At 42.4% G+C, this 25,444-nt stretch overlaps 2 protein-coding genes across 2 annotated transcripts in view; one reads left to right on the forward strand and one right to left on the reverse strand.

Annotated features, from left to right (window-relative positions):
* SNRPB (small nuclear ribonucleoprotein polypeptides B and B1) overlaps nt 1-25,444 on the reverse strand; it is a 350,333-nt gene that overhangs the window by 76,782 nt on the left and 248,107 nt on the right. The gene's annotated exons all lie outside the window — the stretch shown is intronic.
* TMC2 (transmembrane channel like 2) overlaps nt 1-25,444 on the forward strand; it is a 105,141-nt gene that overhangs the window by 3,052 nt on the left and 76,645 nt on the right. The window contains exons 2-3 of the mRNA XM_050806939.1: nt 18,120-18,435; nt 21,175-21,327. Of these exons, the coding sequence (XP_050662896.1) occupies nt 18,120-18,435; nt 21,175-21,327 (469 nt within the window). The remainder of the gene's footprint in view (nt 1-18,119; nt 18,436-21,174; nt 21,328-25,444) is intronic.

Genomic DNA, 25,444 nt, shown 5'->3' on the forward strand with positions numbered 1-25,444 from the left:
CCTGTAGCAACTGCAGTGCAGTGTTACCCTCCCCACATCACCTTCTTCCATGTTGCTAGTGTGACCCTTTGATGCAGACCTTGCCCCAGCAAACATGCTCCGTTATCACACCCTTACCCTCCGGATTTCAACCCAGTTCCCTGTGGGTGCGTTCCCCTCTCCTCCTGCCTCCCACACCAGAACACACCTGGGACACAGCTCTGCCTTGGTCACCTATGCCCCAGACTCCCTGGCATTTCTGCTGGGGCCCCTCAATCCCCTGTTTCCTCTGCCTGGAATCCTCCTAACTTGCTACCACAATCACCCCCTCCATTTCTCTACCCACTTCTTCTCTTGGCAAACTCCTATTCATCCTTCAAGATTCAGAGTAGCCCCTAGGTATGTATTAAAGACTTCATGGTAATTATTTTTAATTGAGCCGTAAAATATTTCACACAGTAGATAAATCACAGGTTAATCAAGCATTATTCTATTACTGAATATTTAGGTTATTTCTCATTTTTATAATAGAAATAATGTTGCATTGAAGATTCTTGGGCTTGGGTTGACTCCTACAGGTGGAATTAATAGATCAGAAAGTATTTTTAGGCTGGGCATGGTGGCTTACGCTTGTAATCCCAGCACTTTTGGGAGGCCGAGGCGGGCAGATCACTTAAGCTCAGGAGTTTGAGACCAGCCTGGCCAACATGGCGAAACCCCTTCTCTGCTAAAAATACAAAAATTAGTCAGGTGTGGTGGCGCACACCTATATCCCAGCTACTTGGGAGCCTGAGGCACAAGAATCTCTTGAATCCAGGAGCTTGAGGTTGCAGTGAGCCGAGATCGCACCACTGCCCTCCAGCCTGGGCAATAGAACAAGACTCTGTCTCAAAACCAAAAAAAAAAGAAAAAAAGAAAGTAAAGAAAAAAGAAAGTATTGTAAAGCTCTTGTTACATATTGCCAAACTGCATAAAGAACTGCATTACAATTTTTATTGCTACCAGTAATAAATATACATTTTAACAAGTCTCATTAGTCCTGGATGGAAAATTTTAAAAACCTAATACCATAAACAAGACTTGAAATCTCATTATTGATTTATTTTAAATTTGTTTTGATCATTAGTAAAACTGCATTTTCCCGTTTCCTAGTTGCATTTCCCCATTAGTAACTTACCTGTTCATAAGTTTTGCTTAACAGTCTTTGTGTCCTCCCCCATATTGATATGTGAGTTCTTTCCATTAGTCTCATGTTTGATTAAAAATTTTTCTTATTTGAAAAAAAAAAAGATTCAGAGTAAGTGTTGGAGAGGAGAATTTTTTTCCTCTACCTTCCTAAGTTCAGTGACTACAGGCTCTGTGAATCAAACTGACAAAAGACAGATCAACAAGAGGGGGAAAAAGGATTGGATTATATATGTACAAATGAGTGTTCACAAGGAAGATGACTCAAGGAGGTGGTTAGAATTTGGGGCTTATATACCATCTTAGAGGTAAATATCATCTTAAAGGGTGATAGAGTGTGGAGAAGAGGCTTGACAAAGGAAAAGCATTTTGGGGCTTCTGGGTAAGTTACGGAAGGTGACTAGGAAATGTATGGTAAATAAGTGTTACTTAGTAAGGTTTGTTAAGCAGGTAAGAGTCTTCTCAGGTGCTAAGAGCTGTCTCTAGAGTAGTTATCTTCCAAGTATAGGAGAGGGAGACCCCTTCCAAATGGAAATATACGTCCTGCTTTTAGTCCGAAAGGGGAAAGGAGCGACACATATGTAATTACCTTCAGCTTCAAATAATCTTTATGCCGAAGAGGCATATTTTGGGAAGGTATCTTCTAGTCTCCTTCATAAACATCAGTTCTTTGTGAAGCATTTCCAACCATCCCGACGATAATTTATCACTCCCTTTCTCTTTCTGTATTTTTACAGTCTTTTCTCTTTAGTCCACCATTTCCTTCCTTCCTTCCTTCCTTCCTTCCTTCCTTCCTTCCTTCCTTCCTTCCTTTCTTTTCTTTGACAGAGTCTCACTCTGTCACCTAGGCTAGAGTCAGTGGCGCATCTTGGCTCACTGCAACCTCTGCCTCCCAGGTTCAAGCAATTCTCCTGTCTCAGCCTCCCGAGTAGCTGGGACTACAGGCGAGCACTACCACGCCTGGCTAATTTTTGTATTTTTAGTATTTTATACTTAGTATATTTAGTAATATACTAAGTATTTAGTATTTTGTGTTTTTCTTTTCAAAAACAAAATACAAGGCCAGGCACGGTGGCACACACCTGTAATCCCAATTACTCGGGAGGCTGAGGCAGGAGAACTGCTTGAACCTGGGAGGTAGAGGCTGCAGTGAACTGAGATCTCACCACTTCACTCCAGCCTGGGTGACAGAGTGAGACTCTGTCTCAAAAATAAAATAAAATAAAAACAAAATACATTTATCTACGTTATTGTCCAAAGCTGGCTCCCTAACACCCCACAACCTGTTGATAAGACAAAGCTGATTTATTGCCTATAGCAGGCAAAGCTTTGGCAGTATCTTACAGAGGGGAAGGTAAGGCCAGAACTTACTGAGAATTGGAAATTTGATTGAAGACAGGTCTTTCAAAGTGAGAACTGGAATGAGATTGGGTAAGAATCACAACATAATAGTCCACAATAAACAGCATGGCCAGGATTTTGAGGTGAGGCATTCGAAGAATCTTAGAGCCCAAATTGAAGAATTGACAGGTCTTTGGGAAAATCCTGTAATGAACAATCAACATTTGCCTGGGTAGGAGATGCCTAGAAAAATAAAGACACGCTCATGAAGCAGAGGCGTAGCACAAAGTCATCTTAATACAGACACTAAGGTGTAGCTGGGCTGTCTGTGTCCAGACTCAGTGTGAGGGAAGATGGTTTAAGTTCTCAATTTCTCCTTGTGGTCATTCTTCAGCCCAAGCTGAAGGAAAAGCCATCAGTATGTCAATCTAGATATTTACCAGTATTTGAGGGGTCATCATTTCATATCAATTGTCTGTTAACAGTTGTTTCACATCCAGCTTCTGGTGGCAACTGTTTCAACCTGCATGTCAGATTTTCCAGTTCTATTTTTTTGTTTTTTTTGAGACAGAGTCTCTCTCTGTCACCCAGGCTGGAGTGCAGTGGCATGATCTCGGCTTAGTGCAACCTCCGCCTCCTGGGTTCCAGTGATTCTCATGCCTCAGCCTCCTAAGCAGATGGGACTACAGGCGCTCGCCACCATGCCCAGCTGATTTTTTTTTTTTTTTTTTTTTTTTTTGGTATTTTTAGTAGAGATAGGGTTTCACCATGTTGGCTAGGCTGGTCTCGAACTCCTGCCTCAAGGATCCACCTGCCTTTGCCTCCCAAAGTGCTGGGATTACAGGCATGAGCCAACGCGCCCAGCCAGATTTTCCAGTTCTCCTTAGTGGATAACCCTTGCTGGATGATTAGAATAATGGCAGCAGTGCAGCAGCATTTAAAACTCTGGAGATGCCACCTCTGAATGCTGGCACACAGACAAATACTAAGAGAAGGATTATCATCAGAGTCTGTATAATCTACTTCTCAGCTGGGAGCTAAGAGTGCCCCGACTAAACAAGAAAGTAGATCTCATCCCGAATCTGGAGTCCATGTAACCAAATATGAGGTTACTCATCAAATTACCCAATTTCTGATTTCTTTGTTTACTTCCTAGATCTTTTTAGTAATATTAAAGATTTCAGAGAGGTCTGCAGGAATGTAAGTACAGCATTCTTCCTCTAAAACAGCACACATTCCCTGCCTTGGGAGATCAATATCTTATCTAAGGCAGCTCTGTTCTGGACCACCACCCACCCAATCTCATAAACCTCTTGACAAATGAGTTTTATGGCCTTACCGACATTGTCTAAATCATCTGCTATTCTCTCAACCACAGCATGCTACATTTACCCTACTATCCAGATCTCTTGTAAATTATGAAATGAAGGTTGGGTGCAGTGGTTCACACCTGTAATCCCAGCACTTTGGGAGGCCAAGATGAGAAAATCACATGAGGCCAGGAGTTCAAGGCCAGCCTGGGCAACATTGCAAGACTCCATCTCTACAAAAAAATTTAAAAATTGGCCAGGCATGATGGCGCATACTTGTAGTCCTAGCTATTCAAGAGGTGGAAGCAGGAGGATCACTTGAGGCCAGGAGTTCAAGAGCAGCCTGGGCAAATAATGAGACCCCTGTCTCTAAAAAAAAAAAAAAAAAATTAACTAGACATGCATGGTGGCACACACCTGTAGTTCTAACTACACAGGAGGCTGATATGAGAGGATCTCTTGGGCTCAGGAGTTTGAGGCTACAATGAGTTATGATGGCTCCACTACACTTCACTCTAGGTGATAGAGCAAGATCCTGTCTCAAAAATAAATGAATACATATACACATAAAGGCATGCATACATACATAAAGTATGAAAAGAAGTGTCTTGAGGGGAGAAGAAAGAAATCTAGAATACCCCTAGGGTACTTAGGATTTCAGTTCTCAAACCAGGGCCCAGTTTTCCTCCTTCTTCAATGAACTATCTACTGATCTCATTTTACTAGAGAACAAATTAATAGATGATATCATAGACAATTCTGAGAGTAGGTATTAGTTTACAAAGGTAAGAAGTTCCTGTCTTGTTTGTGAGTAAGTCAAGAGGCTTCTGTTCCTTATCCAGTATCCGTCACTGGGGGCCATTCAGTCATCTGGTTTTGGCCAGAATACTCCTATGGGATTGTCAAATAATGCTGTAAACTGTTGGTACCATTCATCACGAATAGTTTGGTGTCAAGCAGGTAATTGTGTAGTTTTGAGATCACTAAGTAGATCTAAAGCAAACAGAAGAGGAAGAGGAAGAAGAAGAAGAGGAAGAAGGAGGAGGAAAGGAAGAAGGAAGAAAGAAGAAGGAGGAGAAGGAGGAGGAGAAGGAGGAGGAAAGAAGGAAAAAGGAAGAAAGTAGAAGGAAAAAGAAGGAGGAGGAAGGAGGAAGAAGGAAGAAGAGGAGAAGGAGGAGGAAAAAACAAAACTGATGTCTTACTTGTAAGATCTTTGAAAGTAGACAATCTCCAAAAATATACCACCTATTCCTCAATCCGCTTGTAATTCTGTCAGTTGAAAGTCTGGTCACAAAGACTAGCTCTCACAAAAGGTCCCCAGGTAGTGTTTCATGGAGGCAGGGCCCTTCTAGGACATGACGAAGCTTTTGGATTTCTCCCCCTCCACCCCGACCTATTGCAGAGTTGCCATCTAAAAAGTCTTCCAGTGGTTGAGTCCAGTTACCCAGGAAACCAACTGATTTCTTAAAAGGAACTGGAACCAAATTAAACTGGGTGGCTCCTGAAGAAAAATGTGCACTCTAGACAGTTCATGGGTTAGCTGTAGCTGGGTACTAAACTCATACCAACGAGTGATTAAGGATGTAAACAGAAATATTAAAAATATAAGTCTTGTAAGTTACATAACTAAAGTAGCCTTAAGTCAGGGAGAGGATAGGAGGTAGGTAAAAGAATAGGAAACAGAGGAATATTGATTATAGAATAGCAATCTGCAGACTTGGGCATAAGCTGTAGATCTTCGGCATAAGCTGTCTACATCAGAGGCTGTCTGCTTTGGGAGGTCTCCTAAGAATCTTTAGCTTAAGGTCACCAATAGGAATGGTTTTCTAGTAATTTTAGGATGGTTTATGTCTCTTAAGTTGAAGGACATGATCAACTCTTTAAGAGTTTCGCCAGCATGCTAGTCATTACCTAACAGAGTCCTTCCAACTAGGGTTCTGAAATAGTTCTTTGTTGAAGACAAAAACTCTGGAGGGTTTAAGAAAGCACTGGGGGCAAAACAAATAGTATCTGCAGGTGACACAGACTTAAACCGGTTGAGGGTAACTTATTCCTGAAAACTTTCAAAAGTGAAACATTTCATAACAATGAAACTGACAGGAAAATTTGGATGCTTCCATAGCATGCAAAACAAACAATGAAGGCATTCTAAAAGCTTTGGGTAAAATGTCTATAATGATTAAGCATGTTTCAATAGATAATGTACACTATATCTAATTTATAAAGATGGATAACCATAATTTTTACAGAGAAAAAATCTTGAAGTATAACATATAATTATCTAAAAACATAATGTACATGACATACCAAGAAAATATCAAACATATAAGAAAATATATCAAGACTATATGAAGAATATCAAGTAAAAAGATTCAGTAAGTAAGTATGGAGTAGGTCCTAAACATCTACATTTTAATAAAAGTCCATAGATATGTCCGATGTGCATCTCCAATAGAAAAGCACTGGCCTGAAGGAGGCTAGATTCAAATTAAAGAGGAAACATTGTGTCCAAATAAACATTTTAAATGATAACTGAATTATGACTGATGATTCCACTGTTGTCTAACATCAGGAAGGGCACCACCAGGACTCTAACGAAAGGAAACAGACCATAGACAATGGAAGAATTAACAAATCTCTGAATATAGAACATATAGGTGCTGAAATGTTTGAACATTTTACCTACACAAGTTAACCTAGAGAAGGCTAAGCATCTCTTCTGATCTGACAAGCTTCCCACAAAATCCTAACAACAATGTATCAAATCATCCTAATTGTTTCTGGCTCCTGTATTTTAAATAAGGTGAAAGAACAAGTCTTGTGGCCTTCTAGGGGCCCTCTGGGAAATCTCAAAGGTAGTCTTAGGTAAAAAGGTATTCTGAAGGTTATTCAACTTCATTTGAGAGTCAATCTTAGAAACAAACAAAATTGCCTGGAGAATTGAACACAGGAATAACATTTGGCTACTCATTTGAAAGTGGCGATAAAACATTTAAAATATTTAAAAACAAGCATAGAAGGTAAGGTGATCACCCGCTAAGAACCTTAACTCTTTCATAAGTGAAGAAGCTTTATTATCTTAAATAAAATTTCCTTTCTGCAAACCTTCTGCTATTTCCTATTTCCATTCGGGTTTTGTCCTTCACAGATATCTTTACTACTCTGGAACAACTAGGCATTTTACTTCAGGACAAAACTGTTCTTTTTTTCTTAACAAAAACACATTTTGTTACTTTGCATACAAAGTTGTACCTCTCTATCAAGATTGATCATAATAGAGTATCATTTAATTATAACTTTTAACCAAAGGATCTTCTGTTTCACAGAACAAACTGGGAGGATGGAAAATTGTCAACTGTCACACATCAGCATTTTAGATTAGCAAGGAACCTATGTAAGTCTAGAAACAGCATGTTCAAGTAGAATTAAAAATGTAAGCTAGTCTTTTACTTAATGCTGAAAAACCAAAGAAGGCATAGCGGTTTTTATTAAATTAAACATAATAAAATAGTTCATTTGCCAAATTTTTTTGTAATTTCCGGGATTTTTAAAATTTATTTGTGTTCTTTGTTTTTTTTGTTTTTGCATTTGTTTAGAAACAGGGTCTTGCTCTATTACCCAGGCTAGAGTGCACTGGTGCCCTCACAGCTCACTTGGGCAATCCTGCTATCTCAGTCTCCCGAGTAGCTAGTACTACCAGCACTTACCACTATGCCTGAATAAATTTTTAGTTTTTTTGTACAGCCAGGATCTCACTATGTTGCCCGGGATGGTCCTGAATTCCTAAATTCAAATTATTCTCCCTCTTCAGCCTCCCAAAGTGCTGGGATTATAGGCATGAGTCACCGCGCCCAGCCTAAGCACTTAATATCTTTTCAGCTAATTAAATGAGTTCTTTTATTTTGTTGTCATTGTTGTTGATGACTTTTTTAAAGAATATTTTTCCAGTCAGGCATGGTTGCTTACGTCTGTAATCTCAGCACTTTTGGAGGCCAAGGTGGGCGGATCACTTGAGGTCAGGAGTTTGAGACCAGCCTGGCCAACACAGTGAAACCCTGTATCTACTGAAAATACAAAAATTAGGCATGGTGGCACATGCCTGTAATCCCAGCTACTCGAGAGGCTGAGGCAGAAGATTCCCTTGAATTCGGGGAGCAGATGTTGCAGTGAGCCGAGAGCACGCCACTGCACTCCAGCCAAAGAGGAAAAATATTTTTCCTATCCTTCTACAGTTTGCAACTCCTTTATCTTCAGAAAAACTTACCCTTGAGTTTCCTCAGAGCATCTTATTCAGCAATCATTTCATTTTTAAAAAATAGACTTCATTTTTTACAGCAGTTTTAGGATTAGAGAAAAATTTTGCAGAAATTATGTAGAGTTTTGGCCGGGTGCAGTGGCTCGTGCCCGTAATTCCAGCACTTTGGGAGGACAAGGTGGGCGGATCACCTGAGGTCAGAAGTTGGAGACCAGCTTGGCCAACATGGTAAAACCCTGTCTGTACTAAAAATACAAAAATTAGCTGGGCATGGTGGTGTGTACCTATAATCCCAGCTACTCGGTGGCTGGGGCAAGAGAATCGCTTGAACCCTGGAGGCAGAGGATGCAGTGAGCCGAGATCGCACCACTGCACTCCAGCCTGGGCAACAGAGCCAGACTCTCGTCTTAAAAAAAAAAAAAAAATAGCTCCGTGCAGTGGCGCATGCCTATAGTTCCAGCTGCTTGGGAGGCTGAGGCAGGAGGATCACTTGAGCGTGGGAGGCAGAGGCTGTAGTGTGCTGAGATTGTGCCACTGCACTCCAGCCTGGGTGACAGAACAAGACCCTGTCTCAAAAAAACAGAAATTAAAATTTAAAAAAATTACATAGAGTTTCCATGTACAACCTTCTTTCCTCCCCTCGCCCAATGTTTCTCCTAGCATGTCCTATTGGGTGTGCTGCATTTGTTAACAACTGATGGGCCAATACGGATACATTATTAACTAAAGCGCATATTTTACACTAGAGTTAACTCTTTGTACATTCCATAGATTTTGACAGATGCATAATAAATCATGTATCCATCATCACAGTGTGATACAGAATAATATGCCCCCAAAATATCTTGTGGCCCACCTATTCAACCCTCTCTCCCTCCTGCTGAACCCTCGGCAACCACTGATCATTTTTTCCGTGTCTCTAGAGTGTTCTCTTTCTCCAGAATGCTGTATAGTTACAATCATACAGCATATAACCTTTTCATATTACCTTCTTTCACTTAGAAATATGCATTTCAGTTTCCCTCATGTCTCCTCATCGCTTGAAAGTTCATTTCATCACCGAGTAATAGTTCATTGTATTTATGACCACAGTTGGTTTATGCATTCACCTATTGAAGGCCATCTTAGTTGCTTCCACATTTTGATAATTATGAATAAGGCGGCTGTAAATATTTGTGTGCAGGCTTTTGTTTTGGGACATAAATTCCAGCTCATTTGGGTTAACACCTATGAGTGCAAATGTTGGATTTTATGGTCAATCTATGTTTGGTTTTGTAAGAAACTGCCATACTGTTTTCCAAAGTAGCTGTACCATTTTGCATCCTCACTAGCAATAAATGAGAGTTCCTGTTGTTCTACATTTTTTATAGCATTTTGTGTTGCCAATAAGCGTGTAATAGTATTTCATTGGTGTTTTAATTCACAGTTCCCTAATGACATACCATGTCGAGCATCTTTTCATATGCCTATTTACCATCTGTATACTTTCGTTGATGAGATGTCTGTTCAGATCTTTTCTCTATTTTTTAATTGTGTGTTTTCTTATTCTTGAATTTTAATGTGCGTATTTTGGATACAAGTCCTTTGTCAGATACATGTTTTGCAAATATTTTCTCCTAGTTTGTGGCTTTTTAAAAAAATTCTCTTAACAGTGTCTTTTGCAGAGTGGAAGTTTTTAATTTTAATGAAGTAAAACATCAGTTTTTGTCTTTAATGGATTATGCTTTTGGTATTGTATTTTATTCTTGGTTTTTGTTTTTGTTTTCATTTATGGTGTGGTATTTTAAAAGTCATTGCCAAATCGAAGGTCATTTCAATTTTCTCCTTTGTTATCTTTTATGGTTTTATAGCTTTGTGTTTTACATTTAGGTTTATGATCCATTTGGAGTTAATTTTTGTGAAAGGCATAAGGTCTGTATCTAGATTTTTGGTTTTGGCCTTTGGGTGTCCAGTTGTTCCAGCACAATTTGTTGAAAAAACTATCCTTTCTCCATTGTATTTTCTTTGTTCCTTTGTCAAAGGTTGGCTCTGTTTGTGTGGGTCTATTTCTGAGCTCTCTATTCTGTCCCATTGATCTAATTCTCTTTCACCAGTATCACACTGTCTTAATCACTGTAATAGTGTTCATGTGTATGAAGTAGAGCTTTATAGTCTTGATGTGGATTGTGTTGGATATTCTGGGTCTTCTGCCTTTCCATACAAACTTTAGAATCAGGGCCAGGTGCAGTAACTCACGCCTATAATCCCAGCACTTTGGGAGGCCAAACTGGGAGGATTGCTTGATCCCAGGGTGCTGAGAACAACTCAGGCAATATAGAGACTGCTTCTCTACCAAAAAAAAAAAAAAAAAATATATATATATATATATATATAAAAAATTAGCTGGTCATGGTTAGTGTGCACCTGTAGCCCCTGCTATTTTGGAGGCTGAAGTGGGAGGATTGCTTGAGACCAGGAGTTTGAGGTTCCAGTGAGCTATTTTCGTGCCATTGCACTCCAGCCTGAGCAACAGAATGAGACCCTGTGTCTAAACAAATAAACAAACACTTTAGAATCAGTTTATCAATATCCACAGAATAATTTCCTGGGATTTTGACTGATATCGCATTAACTCTGTAGAGAAAGCTGGGAAGAACTGACATTTTAATAATGTTGAGTCTTCTTATTCATGAATGTTCCATGTTCGTTCCATTGAACATTCATTTATTTAAGCTTTTGAGTTCTTTCGTCAGAATTTTGCAGTCTTCTTCATATAGCTCTTACGCATATTTTGTTACATTTATACATAAGTTTTGTTTGTTTGTTTGTTTTTGAGACAGAGTTCTGTCACCCATGCTGGAGTGCAGTGGCACAATCTTGGCTCACTGCAACCTCTGCCTCATGAGTTCAAGGGATCTTCCCACTTCAGCCTCTGACGTAGCTGGGAATACAGACTCGTGCCACCATACCCAGCTAATTTTTGCATTTTTAGTAGAGACGTGGTTTCACCATGTTGGCCAGGCTGATCTGGAACTCCGGACCTCAACTGATCCATCTGCCTTGGCCTCCCAAAGTGCTGGGATTACAGGCATGAACCACCGTGCCCTGCCAAGTATTTCACTTTTTTAGTTCTAATATAAATGGTGTTGTCGTTTTAATTTTAAATTTCAATTGTTCATTGCTGGCATATAGGAGCAATTGACTTTTGCATATTAACCTTGTACCCTGCACCCTTGTTACAAAATGGCTTATTGGTTCTAGGAGGTTCTTGTGGTTTGTTTTGTTTTGTTTTTGTCAATTCTTTGAGATTTTCTACATAGACAATTATGCTATCTGTGAACAAAGACGGTTTTATTTCTTTGTTCCCATTTAGTCTACTGTTAATATCCTTTTATTGTCTTACTGCATTATCTAGGACTTCCAACACAGTGCTGAATAGGTGACAGGAGACATCCTTGTCTTGTTCCCAGTCTTGGGGGAAAAGCATCTAGTTTCTCACCACTAAGTATGATGTTAGTTGTAGGGTTTTTGTAGCAATTCTTCATCAGGTTGAGGAATTATCCCCTCTACTTCTAGTTTGCTGATAATTTTTTAAATCATGAATGAGTGTCTTTTTTTAAATGTTTTCTCTGCATCTATTGATATGATCCTGTGATTGTTTTTCATTAGCTGTTGATATGATGGATTACATCAATTGATTTTCTAATGTTGAGCCAGTCTTGCATGCCTGGACTAAATCCCACTTGACCTTGGTATACAACTGTTTTTATATGTTCTTGAATTCAATTTTCTATTTTATTAAGGATTTTTATATCTATGTTTATAAGAGATACAAGTCTGTTTTGTGTGACATTTTTGTCTGTTTTTTGTTCTAGAGTAATGCTGGCGTCGTAAAATGAGTTAGGAAGTGTTCTGTCTGCTTCTATTTTCTGGAAGAAATGTTAAAAAAAAATTGTACCATTTCTTTTTTAAACATTTGATAAAATCACCAGTGGAATCATCCAGGCCTGGTGTTTTCTACTTAAAAGGCTACTAATTGTCAAGACAATTTCTTTGATAAATATAGGCCTATTCAGATTACCTGTTTGGCTTTGTGTGAGTTTTGGTAGATTGTGTTTTTCCAGGAATTTGTCGAGTTCATCTGAGCCAGCAAATTTATAGGCATCAAGTTGTTCGCAATACTCCTTTGTTATCCTTTTTTTTTTTTTTTTGAGACAGAGTTTTGCTCTTGTTGCCCAGGCTGGAATACAATGGCATGATGTCAGCTCACTGCAACCTCCGCCTCCTGGGTTCACATTATTCTCCTGCCTCAGCCTCCCGAGTAGCTAGGATTACAGGCACCCGCCACCACGCCTGGCTAATTTTTTGTATTTTTAGTGGAGACAGGGCTTCACCATGTTGGCCAGGCTGGTCTCGAACTCCTGACCTCAGGTGATCCACCCTCCTTGGCCTCCCAAAGTGCTGGGATTACAGCATGAGCTACCATGCCCAGCCTCCTTTATTATCTTTTTAATGTCCTTGAGATAAATGGTGATGATCCCTCTTTTATTTCTGATATGAATAATTTAAGTCTCCAGCCTGGGCAATGGAGCAAGACCCTGTATCAAAAATAAATTGATAAATAATGTATGTTTTCTCACCTTTGTTCTTGGTTGGTCTGGCTAGAGGGTCATCAATATTATCAGTCTTTTCAAAGAATCACTCTATGATTTCATGCTTCTCTCCGTCGTTTTCTTGTGTTCAATTTCATTGATTTCCACTCTAATTTTTATTATTTCTTTTATTCTGCTTACTTTGGATATAATTTGCTCTTTTTTAGTTTTATACAGTAGAAGCTTGGCTTATTGATTTTAGATCTTTCTTCTTTTCCAATACATGCATTCAGTGCTACGAGTTTCTTTCTAAGCACTGCTTTTGCTGCATCCCATAAATTTTGATCAGTTGTATTTTCATTTAAATGTAGTCCAAAACATTTTTTCATTCTTTTGAGGCTTCTCTGACCTATGTGTTATTCAGAAGTGTGCTGTTTTATCTCCAAATATTTTGGTATTTTCCAGTTATCTTTCTGTTATAGATTTCTAGTCTAATTCCGTTATGATCTGAGAGAGTATATTGTATGGTATCTCTTCTCTTAAATTTGTTAAGGTGTGTTTTATGGTCCAGGATATGGTCTATTTTGGTGCATGTACCATATGAGCTTGAGAAGAATCTGTTGTCGTTGGCTGATATGTTCTATACATATTAATTTAATCCAATTGATTAACAGTGGTATTCAGTTCAACCATGTCCTTACTATTTTCTGCCTGCTGGCTCTGCCAATGGTTGATAGAAGAATATTAAAGTCTCCAACTAGAGTAGTGAATTGTCCTATTTCTCCTTGCAGTCTTTTTTGTTTGTTTGTTTGTTTGTTTTGTTTTGTTTTGTTTTTTGAGATGGAATCTCACTCTGTCACCCAGGCTGGAGTACAATGGTGCCATCTCTCCTCACTGCAACCTCGCCCTCCCGGGTTTAAGCCATTCTCCTGCCTCAGCCTCCAAAGTAGCTGAAATTACAGGCATGCGCCATGATGCCCAGCTAATTTTTGTATTTTCAGTAGAGATGGGGTTTCACCATGTTGGCCAGGCTGGTCTTGAACACCTGACCTCAGGTGATTCAGCCACCTTGGCCTCCCAAAGTGCTGGGATTACAGGCGTGAGCCACCGAGCCCAGTCTTTCTCCTTGCAGTTCTATTGTGTTTTGCCACATGTATTTTGGTACTCTGTTGTTAGGTGCATACACTTTAAGTATTGTATATCTTCTTGGAGAATTGACCCTTTTGTAATGCTCGTTCTTTTTATTTTTTATTTTTTGGTCTTAAACTCCTGGGCTCAAGCGATCTGTCTGCTTCTGCTTCCCAAAGTGCTGGGATTACAGGCATGAACCACCACACCTGGTCTTGCCCTTCTTTATCTCTGATAATTTTACTTGCTCTGAAAACTGCTTTGTCTGAAATTACTCTAGCTTTTTTTTTTTTTTTTTTTTTTTTTTGATCAGGGTTAACACGGTTATCTTTCTCTGCCCTTTACTTTTAATCTATAAGTGTGTTTATATTTAAAGTGGGTTTCTTATAGACAACATATACTTGGGTCTTGGTTTTTGATCAATTCTCTGACAATCTCTTTCTTTAGTTGGTGTACTGAGATTATTTACATGTACAAAGATTATTGATACAGTTGGGTTAATGTTTACCATATTTGTTGCTGTCTTCTCTTTGATGTCCTTGTTCTTTGTTCCTATTTTTATCTTCCACTCTTTTTCTGCCTTTTGCGGTTTTGACTGAGCATTTAATATGATTCCAGTTTTTCTCCTTTGTTAGCATATTAATTTTGCTTCCTTGTTACTTTTTAAAAAGGGTTTGTTCTATAATTTGCATTTCTAACTAATTCAAGTCCACTTTTAAATAACACTATACCTCTTCATGGGTAGCACAGGTACTTTATAATAGGTTATTCCCAGTGTCTCCCTCCCGTCTCTTTGACGTTGCTTTAATTCATTTAGCTTATCCATGAGCTGTGATTATCCAACATATTGTTGCTATTATTATCCTAAACAAACCCTCATCTTTTAGGTCAGTTATGAATTTAAAAAGAAGGATTTTATTTATTTATTTGTTTGTTTGTTTATTTATTTTTGAGACGGAGCTTTCCTGTGTCACCCAGGCTGGAGTGCAGTGGTGCGATCTCATCTCACTACAACCTCCACCTCCTAGGTTCAAGTGATTCTCCTGTCTCAGCCTCCCCAGTAGCTGGGATTACAGGCTCGTGCCATCATGCCTGGCTAATTTTTGTATTTTTAGTAGAGATGGGGCTTCACCATCTTGGCCAGGCTGGTCTCGAACTCCCCGTGATCCACCCTCCTTGGCCTCCCAAAGTGCTGGGATTACAGGCGTGAACCACCAGGTCCAGCCTATTTTTTCTTTATTTATTCCTTCTTGAATGCTCTTCCTTTATGTAAATCCAAGTTTCTTACCTATGTCATTTTCCTTCCCTCTGAAGAACCTCCTTTAACATTTTGAGGGGCTGGACAGGGTGGCTCATGCCTGTAATCCCAGCACTTTGGTAGGCTAAGGCAGGAGAATCTCTTGAGGCCAGGAGTTTGAGATCAGCCTGGGCAAGATAGTGATACCCCATCTCTAAAAAAAAATTGTTTTTTGATTAGCTGGGAGGCTGAGGCAGGAGGATCACTTGAACCCTGCAGTTCAAGGTTATAGTGAGCTATGATGGCACCACTGCACTCCAGCCTAGGCAACAAGGTCCCTGTCTCTAAATGAAAATAAAATAAGACTTTTTTTTGCAAGGCAGGTCTACTGACAACAAATTATCTCCATTTTTGTTTGTCTGAGAAAGTCTATCTTCCTCACTTTTGAAGGATAATTTTGATGGATACAGAATTCTGTGCTTTTTTCTTTTTCCTTCAACACTTTAAATATATCACTCTACTCTCTTACTTGCACAGTTTCTGGAGAGAAATCTAGTGTAATTCTTATCTTTGTACCAATAGGTAAGGTGAGTTTTTTCCTCCAGCTTTTTTCAAGATTTTATCTTTGTCTTTGGTTTTCTGCAGTGTGAATACGATATGCCTTGGTGGAGATTTTTGGCATTTATCCTGCTTGATGTTCTCTGGGCTTTCTGGATGTGTAGTTTGGTGTTTGTCATTAATATTAGAAAAGTCTTAGCAATTATTAATTCAAATATTTATTCTCTTCCTTTCTCTCTTTGCTTTCTGGCATTCCCATTATACATATGTTACTCCTTTTGAAATTGTCCCACAGTTTGGGGATATTTTGTTCCATCTCTGAAATTTCTTTTCTTTTTGCTTTCAGTTTGGGAAGTTTCTATTGATATATCCTCTGCCCACTGACTCTTTTTCCTTGACTGTGACCAGTCTACTAATGAGCCCATCAAAGGTGTTCTTTACTTCTATTACAGTGTTTTTGGTTTTTACCATTTCTTTCTTATTGTTTCTTAGAGTTTCAATCTCTTTGATTATATTATTCATCTGTTCTTGTATGTTGTCCATTTTTTCCATGAGATCTGTTAACATATTAATCAGTTATTTATATTTTTGTTTTCTTCAGATGGAGTCTTGCTCTTGTCGCCTAGGCTGGAGTGCAGTGGTGCGATCTCGGCTCACTGCAACCTCCACCTCCCGGGTTCAAGCAATTCTCCTTCCTTAGCCTTCCAAGTAGCTGGAATTACAGACGTGCACCACCACGCCCAGCTAATTTTTGTATTTTTAGTATAGATGGGGTTTCACCATGTTGGCCAGGCTGGTCTCCAACTCCTGACCTCAGATGATCCACCCGCCTCAGCCTCCCAACATGGGAAGATTGCAGGCGTGAGCCACTGCACCCGGCCTAATCAGTTATTTAAAATTCCCACCAAATCTCTGTCATAGCTGAGTCTGGTTCTGACGCTTGCTCTGTCTCTTCAAATTATGTCTTTCGTCTTCTAGTATACCTTGTCATTTTTTTTTGTTGAAACTGAGCGTGATGTGCTAGAAAAAAGGAACTTCAGTGAATATGCCATTAATGTGAAGTGTTACGTTTAACAGGATAGGAGTTAGGCTATGTTTACCGTTTGCTGTAGTTGTAGGTGTCAGATGATTCAATCTCCCCTAAAGCCCTTGCTACTGTTTTCTCTATTCATTTAGGGTTACCCTCAAAACTCCTTCTTAAATAGAATCTGAGCCTTGCAGTTCTTTCTGTTATAAACCCCTGACATTATACAGGGGTCCTATTGATGTGGTGGTAAGGTGTGGGGGGAGGAAAAATGTTCTGTAGTTCTATAATTATATCTCATTCTTTTAGTGAGCCTGTGCCCCTGGGCTGTGACCTTCACAAATGCTTCTCAGCTTCCTTCCTCACCTCAGGTGAGACAGGAAAACCTGAAGGGACTAGAGGTGGGTACTTTTCTTTCCCCAGGTCAGTTATGCTCTGGTCAAACTCCAGTCAGCTAGGCTCACTTCGGCAACACAGTTTCCCTTAAGAGCAGACCTTTGTTAAGATCAGATTGCTCTGGACATATTTCAAACTGGTTGTTTTTCCTGCTGGAAGCATCAGGGAATTTTCCTTCAATCCCCACAGGCATGAGCCTCCGCACGAAGCTAATTTTTTTTTTTTTTTTTAAAGACAGAGTCTGGCTCTGTCACCCAAGCTGGAGTGCAACGGCATGATCTCAGCTCACTACATCCTCCACCTCCCGGGTTCAAGCGATTCTCTTGCCTCAGTCACCCAAGTAGCTGGGATTATAGGCACGCACCACCATGCCCAGTAAGTTTTGTATTTTTAGTAGAAATGGGGTTTTACCATGTTGGCCAGGCTGGTCTCCAACTCCTGACCTCACAGTGAAATTCAGTAGGGCTCCTGGAGGTAAAACTCATGAAAATGTGCCCCAACCAAGGCAGTCATTCTCACCCAGACCAGAGGCTTTCAAAATAGGTGGCCTTTGGACCTTGAGGGAGAAGAGATTTCTTTCCCTAGCCTTTGCAAGGTTTGTGACTGAGGCCCCAATAACAAAAGACAGATTAACAAGAGAAAAGCATCCAATTTTATTTAATGTAAGTTTTAGGGGACACACGAGCCTTCAGAAATGAAGACCCAAATATACGGGGAAAACTGTATTTTTATGGACATTTGTGCAGAAGTATGATTGCAGGACAAAAGGGTATGATGTCATGGTTATCAACCAGGGGGAAGTAGCAAGGTCTGTTTGTTCAGATTCCTCTTGGCCTCTCTGTGTGACTTTCCTTTCCTTGGGTATACGGCAGGACACCTGTCACAGGAGGTGTTCAAGGGAGAAGGGAGGGAGAAGTCCAGAGAGTGACCTTCCTGCTTCTGCAGTTTTCTTAGTTTCCTTCGGCTTAAAATACTCAATATGCCAAGGTGCCATATTTTGGGGTGTCCTGTTCTGAGCCCCGCAGAGCTCACAAGCTCTCATAATCATCTTGGACGTTTGATTTCTCACGGCCAGGGACATTTTCCTGGGCCTGAGGCCGTTGGAACCAGAACTGTCCATTTCCTGCCCCTGCAGGTGACAGGCTGGGAAGGAGATCCTCGAGCAAGCGGGCTGTCAAAGCCGAGGCGACTCCGGGCAGGCTCGGAGCTCAGCGAAGCCAGAAGGCGCGCACTGGGGACAGCCCAAGCCCGGGGTCTCCCCGGAGGAAGCAAACAGGGCGCAGGAGACACGGAGAAGAGCTGGGGGAACAGGAGCAGAGCAAGGCAGAGAGGACCTGCCAGGGGAGGAGAAAGCGGGACGAGAGGGCTTCCTTCAAGGAGCGGACAGCAGCCCCAAAGAAGGAAAAGGAGATTCCGAGGAAGGAGAAGTTGAAGCGGCAGAAGAAACCCAGGTGTGTTGTGGCTCCGATTCTGCGCGCTGCTCCGCGCGCTCCCGCTCCTTCGCGGCACTTATCCTTCCCCCATGAGGGGCTGATGTCCTCCTCCCTGGTGAGAGGCAGCCCATGCCCTCGCTCTGGCTTCCGCGTCTCCCAGCCCTTACCACTGCCCCGCTCTGCGGCGGGTTCTTTATCCCAGAACCGGGATGAAGGTCGCAGGTCCTCGCACGAGGAGTGCCCACGGGCTCTCCACTCCAGTGTCTCATGGCACACTGGTGAAGTGGAGCGCGGATGGTGAGGTGACAGGGCAGCAGGGTGGGACAAGACCCCGCGTCCCCTGAATTTCAGCTGGTGACTCACCCCAGCTCTTGAAGAGGAGGAGCTGAGAGACATGAACAAAATTGGATTCAGGAACCATCCGAGGGCTTAAGCACACCTCTTTCCGGATTCCGGATCTGGGCCAGCTTCCTATTCCGGAAACGTGGCACTGTCTAGGAGACCTTCAAGGATGCTACCAGCTCTGAAATTCTGGAGCTTGGAGGTTTTATTTGTTTTGCCTCCTTTGTTCCATTACCATTAGCACCAACTAGCACGTGTGGGTTAGTGGACAGGGCCAGCTTATGGCATCAGAAAGTGAAGATTTGGGGTTCATGTTTTTGCTATCAATTTTAGTAGCTGTCTCTCTCTTTGCCTCGCTTTTTCAATCATTGAGGATAATAGATGCCTTATTCGTTGCTCAGATTGCTTTAAGAATTCCTGGTGATAGGAGTAGGAAGGCTTTTGCAAGAGTTGGGAATATTAGGATTATGGTGAAGAATTGATGTTCTTTCCCGGTGGTTTGTAGCAAATCCTCTTTGCCCACAGCCTCAGTTGGGTGCTCCACCTTCCTCTCCACCTTTACAGAGAGGCTCTTAAACAAGGCCACTGATTTTTTTCTGTCGCCATGCCAACCATCCTGGCTTGGTTAGAGCCTTTGTCTACTGTCTGGCTGCTCCCAGACATGAACTAAAGAGGTAAAGGGTGCATAGTGCCCTTGGCCATTTAAAAATAACGTGAATGCCCAGTTGATGGGCCCTGGGTGTCCTGAACTTTAGAGGGAGCCTGTACCATCCCAATGGGCCACAGACTCATTCGTCATTTTCAGCTGAGGGCCATGCCAGGGCATTAGAGAGATGAAAATGTTCAGTTCCTGTTGCCTAGATACTGACAGTGTGGCACAGGAGATAAGACATAGGCACTGGTAATCCTAAGACAAGGCAGAAAGCAATATGCATGCAAGACAGGACTTGACGGAGCGCTGAATTCCTGGGATGCTGGGCCATCAGGGTTCCTCCATGGAGAAGGTGAACATCTCAGTGAGGCTTTGAAGAACAGGTGGAATGTGAATAGCAATGACTGAATGCCCAACCCCCCAAACTGTGGGAACACCCTATGCAGAGACTCAAAGGCAGCTATCATTGATTGGGTGTGCGTGAAGTACGGCAAAAAAAAAAAAAAAAAAAAAAAAAAAAATCTCTGTGTTCTAGGCTTTTCAACCTTTAAGGGCATCCTAAAACTTCTGCTTTGCTCCCCAGGAGTTAATCAGAAGCTAAAACACCCTGAGACTGCTGCAAACCTGTCTCTAAAACCTGCAGTAACCCAAGCCCACACCCTGATACTGCCATTTATGAAACACACTCAGGCCGCCCAGCCATAACCCTTCCTTAGTCCTTTTCTTTACCTACCCGATTGGGCGCTGTCTCGCTCGGCTGAGAGTCACTATTTTTATCACTAAAGGAGCCAGAATAGGCTGGAGGCCGTAAGGAGCACACACAGACACTTGGATTTTGGGACAATTGAGCACATAGTATTATCTGGGAGATGGGGAGGTCCCCAGCTGGAAATTCTCCACAGCCCTGCTGTCCAATATGACCGCCACTAGCCGCATGTGGTTGCCGAGCACTTGAAATGTGGCCCGTGTGCCTGAGGAACCGCATTTCTCATTTAATTGTAACTCAATGTTAATACCACTGAGTTGACATAAGCGTTGGTGAATTTACTTAATTTGGGCAGATGTAGTTTTGAAACTGATTTGATTTGACTTTGAAGCCAAAACAGTTCTTCTACAAAAAGAAAAACTACTGTTGTCAATGCAGATACAAATATCAAAGGAAAATAATATTTTGCTACTTGATTCAGTTATTGGGAATCTTTTAAGTATGTCTAAAACAATTTGGGCAAATCTACTTTTTTCACCTATCAGCTTATGAAATATACAGATTAAATATATCTGATGAAAGTTTCACATCTGAATAGCCTTGCAGTGTGAGTACAAAATGAATACTGACCTTTGAAGACAGTATTTTTTAAATGACTGAAATATCTCTCATAATTTTCTATTGATTACAGGTTAAATTCCAGTTTTTAATATATTTGATAAAATAAACTATATTATTAAAATTGCTTTAATCCATTGCTTTTTACCACTTCAAGGTGCCTACTAGAAAAATTTACGTTACAGCAAGTGGCTTGTGTCCTATTTCTGTTGGGGCACACTGAGCTGTGCGTGGATGGGGACGGGGACGCAGCCCTCTGGGGCCCTGGGCTACAGGATAGAATTTTGGCCTCTGCTGCCAGGCCATGGGAGTCACTGATGGCTTCTGAGCAGGGGGCAGGGGTGCCATCTTGCCTGTGGGCGCCTCCTCACTCCACAGCACCTGAGGACACCACCTCCTTTCCATCTCTCCTCTGCCTCTGCCCTGGCTCTGCCTCCAGATCATCCTCCTTGGCCTCCAGCGCCTCTGGTGGGGAGTCCCTGTCTGAGGAGGAACTGGCCCGGATCTTGGAGCAGGTGGAAGAAAAAAAGAAGCTCATTGCCACCATGCGGAGCAAGCCCTGGCCCATGGCGAAGAAGCTGACAGAGCTCAGGTGAGCAGGCTGCGGGCCAACCAGGGCCGCCCGATTCCACAGCTCCTTCTGATGGGAATGAGAGCCCCTCCCTCCACATTCCCCCAAAGGGGCTTGATGTGAAGGGGGATGCTCCAGCAAGGAGCACAGCACTCAGGGAGCCCCATGACAGTCAAGGCAGCCCTGCTGTTCATCAGCACCACAGGCCCTGGAGGGGGAGCCAGGGAAGACTTAGAGGACTCCCAACCTGTGCCCATGCCTTCCCCTGCCTGGCTGCCCCTTTTGTCCCATGCCGCCCTCATCTTGTGGCTTCTGTGCCTCCCTCACAGCCCAACACAGACATGCCTTCCTCCAGAAGCTTTCTAGACCCCCTCCTCCTCAAAAGCAGCTCTCTCTCATGTTCCTGGAGCACCCAGCATCTCTCCATGTGCACACACTCTCACTCGTGTGATTTGCACAGTGAGTAGGAGAGAGTCTGTCTGAGCCACTGTCACATCCCCATTGCCTGGCACAAAGTCAAGCTGGCCCTTATGCAGCATGAATATTACTCTGTGAATGGCAGCAGGCCTCCTGCCCATGCCACTCGACTCCTGTTTTCTACTCAGCCACTTCTTTGGTTTCCATGTAAAAGGCTGATGCACAGAGCATTTGATGATTCTGGGGTCTTTGCTGCAGTTTTGAAATAACAGTAGGCTGGGCGCAGTGGCTCACACCTGTAATCCCAGCACTTGGGAGGCCAAGGCGGGTGGATCACTTGAGGTCAGGAGTTTGAGACCAGCCTGGCCAACATGGTGAAACCCCATCACTACTAAAAAGACAAAAATTAGCTGCGCGTGGTGGCAGGCACCTGTAGTCCCAGCTACTCGGGAGGCTGAGGCAGGAGAATCGCTTGAACCCAGGAGACAGAGGTTGTAGTGAGCTGAGATCATGCCACTGAACTCCAACCTGGACAACAGAGGGAGACTCTGTCTCAAAAAAAAAAAAAAAAAAAAAAAAGAAAAAAAAAAAAAAAGAAATAGCAGCAGCAGTCATATTACATACTTTTTGAGTTTCTGCTAAAAAGTTCCTATCCAACATGACCATTTTCCCCAAGGTCCCTCTGTTTTTTTGCCACAGTATTGGGGGTGACACTCCCCTCTGTTTCCTCTGTAGGAAGCTCATGCTCTCTGGCTCCTCTCATACCTGAGCTTCCTCATTCCTCAAGTCAAACTCCTCACCCTTTATTAAGCAGAGCAGTTTGACAGCCATGTTTTGGCACTATTTATCCCAAGAGGCACAGTAAAGATCTAGCTACACCAAATCTGGGCAGACCCTGACAAGGAAAACAAAGCTTACCCCACGGCCCTGCAAATTATTACGTCATCTCCTATAGGGCTGCAAGAAAAAACACCTTCTGGTAATGCCTCCAGGCTTGTGCTTTAGGCCAGTGCTGCTGAGCACCAGAGCTTTCTGCAATGATGGAAATCAGTCTAAATCTGCACTCTGTAACACATAGCCTCTACCACGTGTGGTTACTGAGTGCTTAAAACAGATTAGTGTAACTGAAAAACTGATGTTTTTGTTTTAGCTTTTATTTAAACTTAAATCTATGTATAGCATAGTGACTATAATAACAATGTATTCGATACCTGAAAATTACTAAGAATAGATTATAAGTGTTCTCACCACATACAAGAAATAAGTATGGGAGGCAATGCATATGTTAATTAGCTTGATTTAGCAATTCATAATGTATACATATATCAAAATATCATGTATACCATAAATATACACAATTTTTTTTTAAGAGACAGAGTCTTGCTCTGTCACCCACGCTGGAGTCCAGTCCACCATGTTAGCTCACTGTGGCCTTGAATTTCTGGGCTCAAGTGATCCTCCTGCCACAATCTCTCCAGTAGCTGGGACTATGGGCATATGCCATCATACCTGGCTAATTTTTAAATTTTCTGTGGAGACAGGGTCTCGCTATGTTGCCCGGGCTGATCTCGAACTCCTGAACTCAAGTGATCCTCCAACCTCAGCTTCCCCAAGTATTGTGATTACAGGCATGGGCCACCACACCTGGCCCATTTGTCAATTACATAATAAAATAACAAATTAATTTAAAAAATTTAAATAGTCCCATGTGGTGGGTAGCAACAATGTGGAAGCTAGGCTCAGCTCTAGGCTATCTTCCTTCTCAGCCTCCTCCTTTTTTTTTTGAGACGGAGTCTTGCTCTGTCGCCCAGGCTGGAGTGCAGTGGCGCAATCTCAGCTCACTGCAACCTCCGCCTCCCAGGTTCAAGCGATTCTCCTGCCTCAGCCTCCCAAGTAGCTGGGACTACAGGCGCCTGCCACCACGCCCAGCTAATTTTTTGTATTTTTAATAGAGACAGGGTTTCACCATATTACCCAGGATGGTCTCAATCTCCTGACCTTGTGATCCGCCCGCCTCGGCCTCCCAGAATGCTGGGATTACAGGCATGAGCCACCGCGCCTGGCCCTCAGCCTCCGCTTTTTGAATCCTTTCTCCCTGCTCCCTCCAAGCTGGGCTCCTTCTCCTGCTAGCAGGGTAGAAGAGCCACCTGTCACTCTAACAGAATCTCACTCCCACTCAAGTGTCACCAGAACACATCTTTTATTAACAGTGGAAAAAGTGTAGCCTTGATGCTTAGGGAAATGAGATCTCCAGCTGGCTGTAAGTCTCAGAGACTGTGACAATTCCTGAGGGCTCCCTCAGCTGCCAGAGGAGAAATCTGACATCTCCTCCCTGCCTCTGAGGAGCAGAGTTCCTGGGGCTGGCGGGATGGGCAGAAGCTGAGGCCTGAGAAGCCGAGGAGGCCTAGGCCTCTCTCACTGGAGCGGGTCTCCCAGCAAAGAGTGGTCTCCTCCCCCTGGGCCTCCCTCCCGTCTCTTCCTAGCTTCTTCCCTTCCCCAAGGCTCCTTATCCTGGACTCAGGTTTAAGGCTCTTCAGCTTCTGGGTCTCCACCCAAGCTAGTGCCTCTGCCTAGAAGATCCGTGCCTTCTGCCACCTTCCTTGCTAATTCTTGCACGCCTTGTAAGACTCGGGCCAAGTGCCCTCTCTGCAGGGAAGTCCCCATTGCCCCTCCCCACAAGCAGCTGATTGATTTACTGCCCCCCTCATCCCAAGGCACTGTCCCCTCTCTTGACTGGATGCTCTTGTTTTCAGAGCTGTGTCTCCTTCATCATTTACCATTAACTCCTTTTTATATATAGCCAGTCTTTGCTGGGCATGCCCTTTGTGCCAGGCACTGTTCTGAGTGTTGTATGTATAACAATTCATTTAATCTTCACAATCACCCTACGATGTAGGTACTATTATTATTGTTACCATTTTACTGATGAGAAGACTGAGGCACAGAGCAATTGAGTAATTTGCCCAAGACCACACAGCAAGTTAAGTGGCCCAACCAGGATTTAGACTCAGGAATTCTGACTCCAGAGTTTGCACTGTTTGTTTTTCTGTTTGTTTGTTTGTTTGTTTTTGTTTTTGTTTTTGTTTTTTTAGAGACAGGTCTTGCTATGTTGCCAGGACTGGTCTCGAACTCCTAGGCTCAAGTGATACTCCCACCTTGGCCTCCCAAAGTGCTGGGATTACAGAGCCTGCTCTCTTAATTTGCAGTCGTCTCTCCAGAATTACCATTTGACAATGCACCCCCTTTGCTACCAGTATGATTTCTTCTTCTGAAAATAAAGTCTCCAGCTACAGACAGCATCCCCATACTATCTCCTCTCTTTTAGAAATAGTAGTGTGGGGGCCCCAGTCTCTGGCCCAGTCAGGCACTGGCTGACCTGAGCATGGTTACTGTAGACTATCTAAAAAGGCTTGCCAGTGCTGGTGTGGTGGCTCACACCTGTAATCCCAGCCCTTTGGGAGGCTGACGTGGGCAGATCACTTGAGGTCAAGAGTTCAAGACCAGCCTGGCCAACATAGTGGTACCTCATCTCTACTAAAAATACAAAAGTTAGCCAGGTGTGGTGGTGCATGCCTGTACTCCCAGCTGCTTGGGTGGCTGAAGCAGGAGAATTTCTTGAACCAGGAAGTGGAGGTTGCAGTGAGCTGAGATCATGCCACTGCACTCCAGCCTGGGTGACAAAGTGAGACACTGTCTCCAAAAAAATATGAAAACAAAAGGC

Source organism: Macaca thibetana, chromosome 10 (assembly GCF_024542745.1).
Source record: "Macaca thibetana thibetana isolate TM-01 chromosome 10, ASM2454274v1, whole genome shotgun sequence".
Lineage (NCBI taxonomy): Eukaryota > Metazoa > Chordata > Mammalia > Primates > Cercopithecidae > Macaca > Macaca thibetana.